This window comes from Brassica oleracea, unplaced genomic scaffold (assembly GCF_000695525.1).
Source record: "Brassica oleracea var. oleracea cultivar TO1000 unplaced genomic scaffold, BOL UnpScaffold02791, whole genome shotgun sequence".
NCBI lineage: Eukaryota > Viridiplantae > Streptophyta > Magnoliopsida > Brassicales > Brassicaceae > Brassica > Brassica oleracea.
Genome location: NW_013619320.1, coordinates 1 through 1,482, shown reverse-complemented (window position 1 = coordinate 1,482; position 1,482 = coordinate 1). Strand labels below are relative to the sequence as shown.

General features: G+C 41.0%; 1 protein-coding gene across 1 annotated transcript; it reads left to right on the top strand.

The window, feature by feature from the left end:
- Window positions 1-3: 3 nt before the first annotated feature.
- On the top strand, window positions 4-996 carry LOC106321740 (probable F-box protein At5g47300; the record flags this gene model as incomplete). The annotated part of the gene is made up of 1 exon (XM_013759983.1): window positions 4-996. A coding segment is annotated over one exon (993 nt), but the record flags the coding sequence as incomplete, so codon positions are not given.
- Between the last annotated feature and the right edge of the window lie 486 nt (window positions 997-1,482).

Genomic DNA, 1,482 nt, shown 5'->3' with positions numbered 1-1,482 from the left:
GGTATATTCAACGATAGGAGATTCGCAAAAAATCACTTTGATAAAGCGGCAAAGCAATCTATGGTTCTCAAGTTAACTAAGGAATATAGGCTTTGCTCGTTCCGTGGTGATGAGCTTGGCCTAATAGATCCACTTTATTCAGCTGAATTCAAGATATCTCATGTCTTTCACTGCGATGGCTTGTTGGTATGCACCAGCGAAAACAGAAGAATCGTGGTTTGGAATCCGTGTACCGGTCAAACCAAGTGGATCACCCATTCCAACAATCGTGACATGTATTACGTAACTTATACTCTTGGAAGATGCTACCAAAACAATAATTATAGCTATAAATTATTGAGACACATGCCTAGTAGTAGTAACGAGAAGCGAACATTTGAAATCTGTGAGATCAACTCCTATTTATGGAGGAGGATTCCTCATGACTTCATATTACAGTTTGATCATTCCAGCGTGTATTTGAAGGGGAAAACCTACTGGTGTGCTTCGGATTCAGCACAGTATGGCGCGGTCCTATACTTACTAAGTTTTGATTATACAACGGAGAGATTTGCACGCATGTGCCTTCCTGATCCGAATTGTAGCTATCAAACTGTGTCCCTGTCGGTTGTTAGAGAAGAGAAGCTTGCAGTGTTATTACGACCCCGACCCCGACCCCGACCCCGACCCTGTGATAGACATGGAAAAAAGATCGAGATATGGATAAGCAGTGCGATTGATGATGAGACCAAAGTTGTGTCGTGGAGCAAGATCTTCGCCCTGGAAGATCGTCCTCGGCTTGGCTCTTGCTACCACACAAGTTTCTTGGTCGATGAAGAGAAGAAAATCGCTATATGTCGTGAAAGGCGGACATGTGGCAAGAGCTACGTCTTGTTGCAATACATTGTCGGAGAGGATAATCAAGTCACGCAACTGGATTTTGCACTATCTTCTTGTTTGCATCGGAACTCGCAACTTTTGTTTAATTACGTACCAAGTCTGGTTCAAATCCAGTGATGAGACCTTGGCTTGGAGAAAAGAATCATTTATTTCAAGCAGCGCTTATAATTTTATTTGTTCAGATTTTATGATTTTTTTTAAATGTTAGATTACTTCAAATTACTCGATTACATACAGGCAGACTCTGGATTGAACGAAGCAAGTTTAATAATCCAAACACTTGGTATGAGCTGATGTTGATGGGTTTGAAATTTTTTTTGCTAACGCTTAAGTAGAAATCTCAATCTTAACATCCATTTAACTCAAACAGTGTAAAGTCAGCTACACGTCCGTACAACAGAGGATTTCGCAAAGCCAAAGAGTGAGTATTGTTGCTCGTTAGATTTGCAGTTTTACTGTTTAAAGAAAGCTTTTCCCAAGTTATGTTGCTAAAGACGATGTTAACACATTCACCGTGTTCTTGTCCGGACGGCTTGCCAGTTGCCCTCTAGAAGCTTTTCTCTCCATCTTCTCTCTCTTTTTGCGAGTTTTCTCATCCTCTAC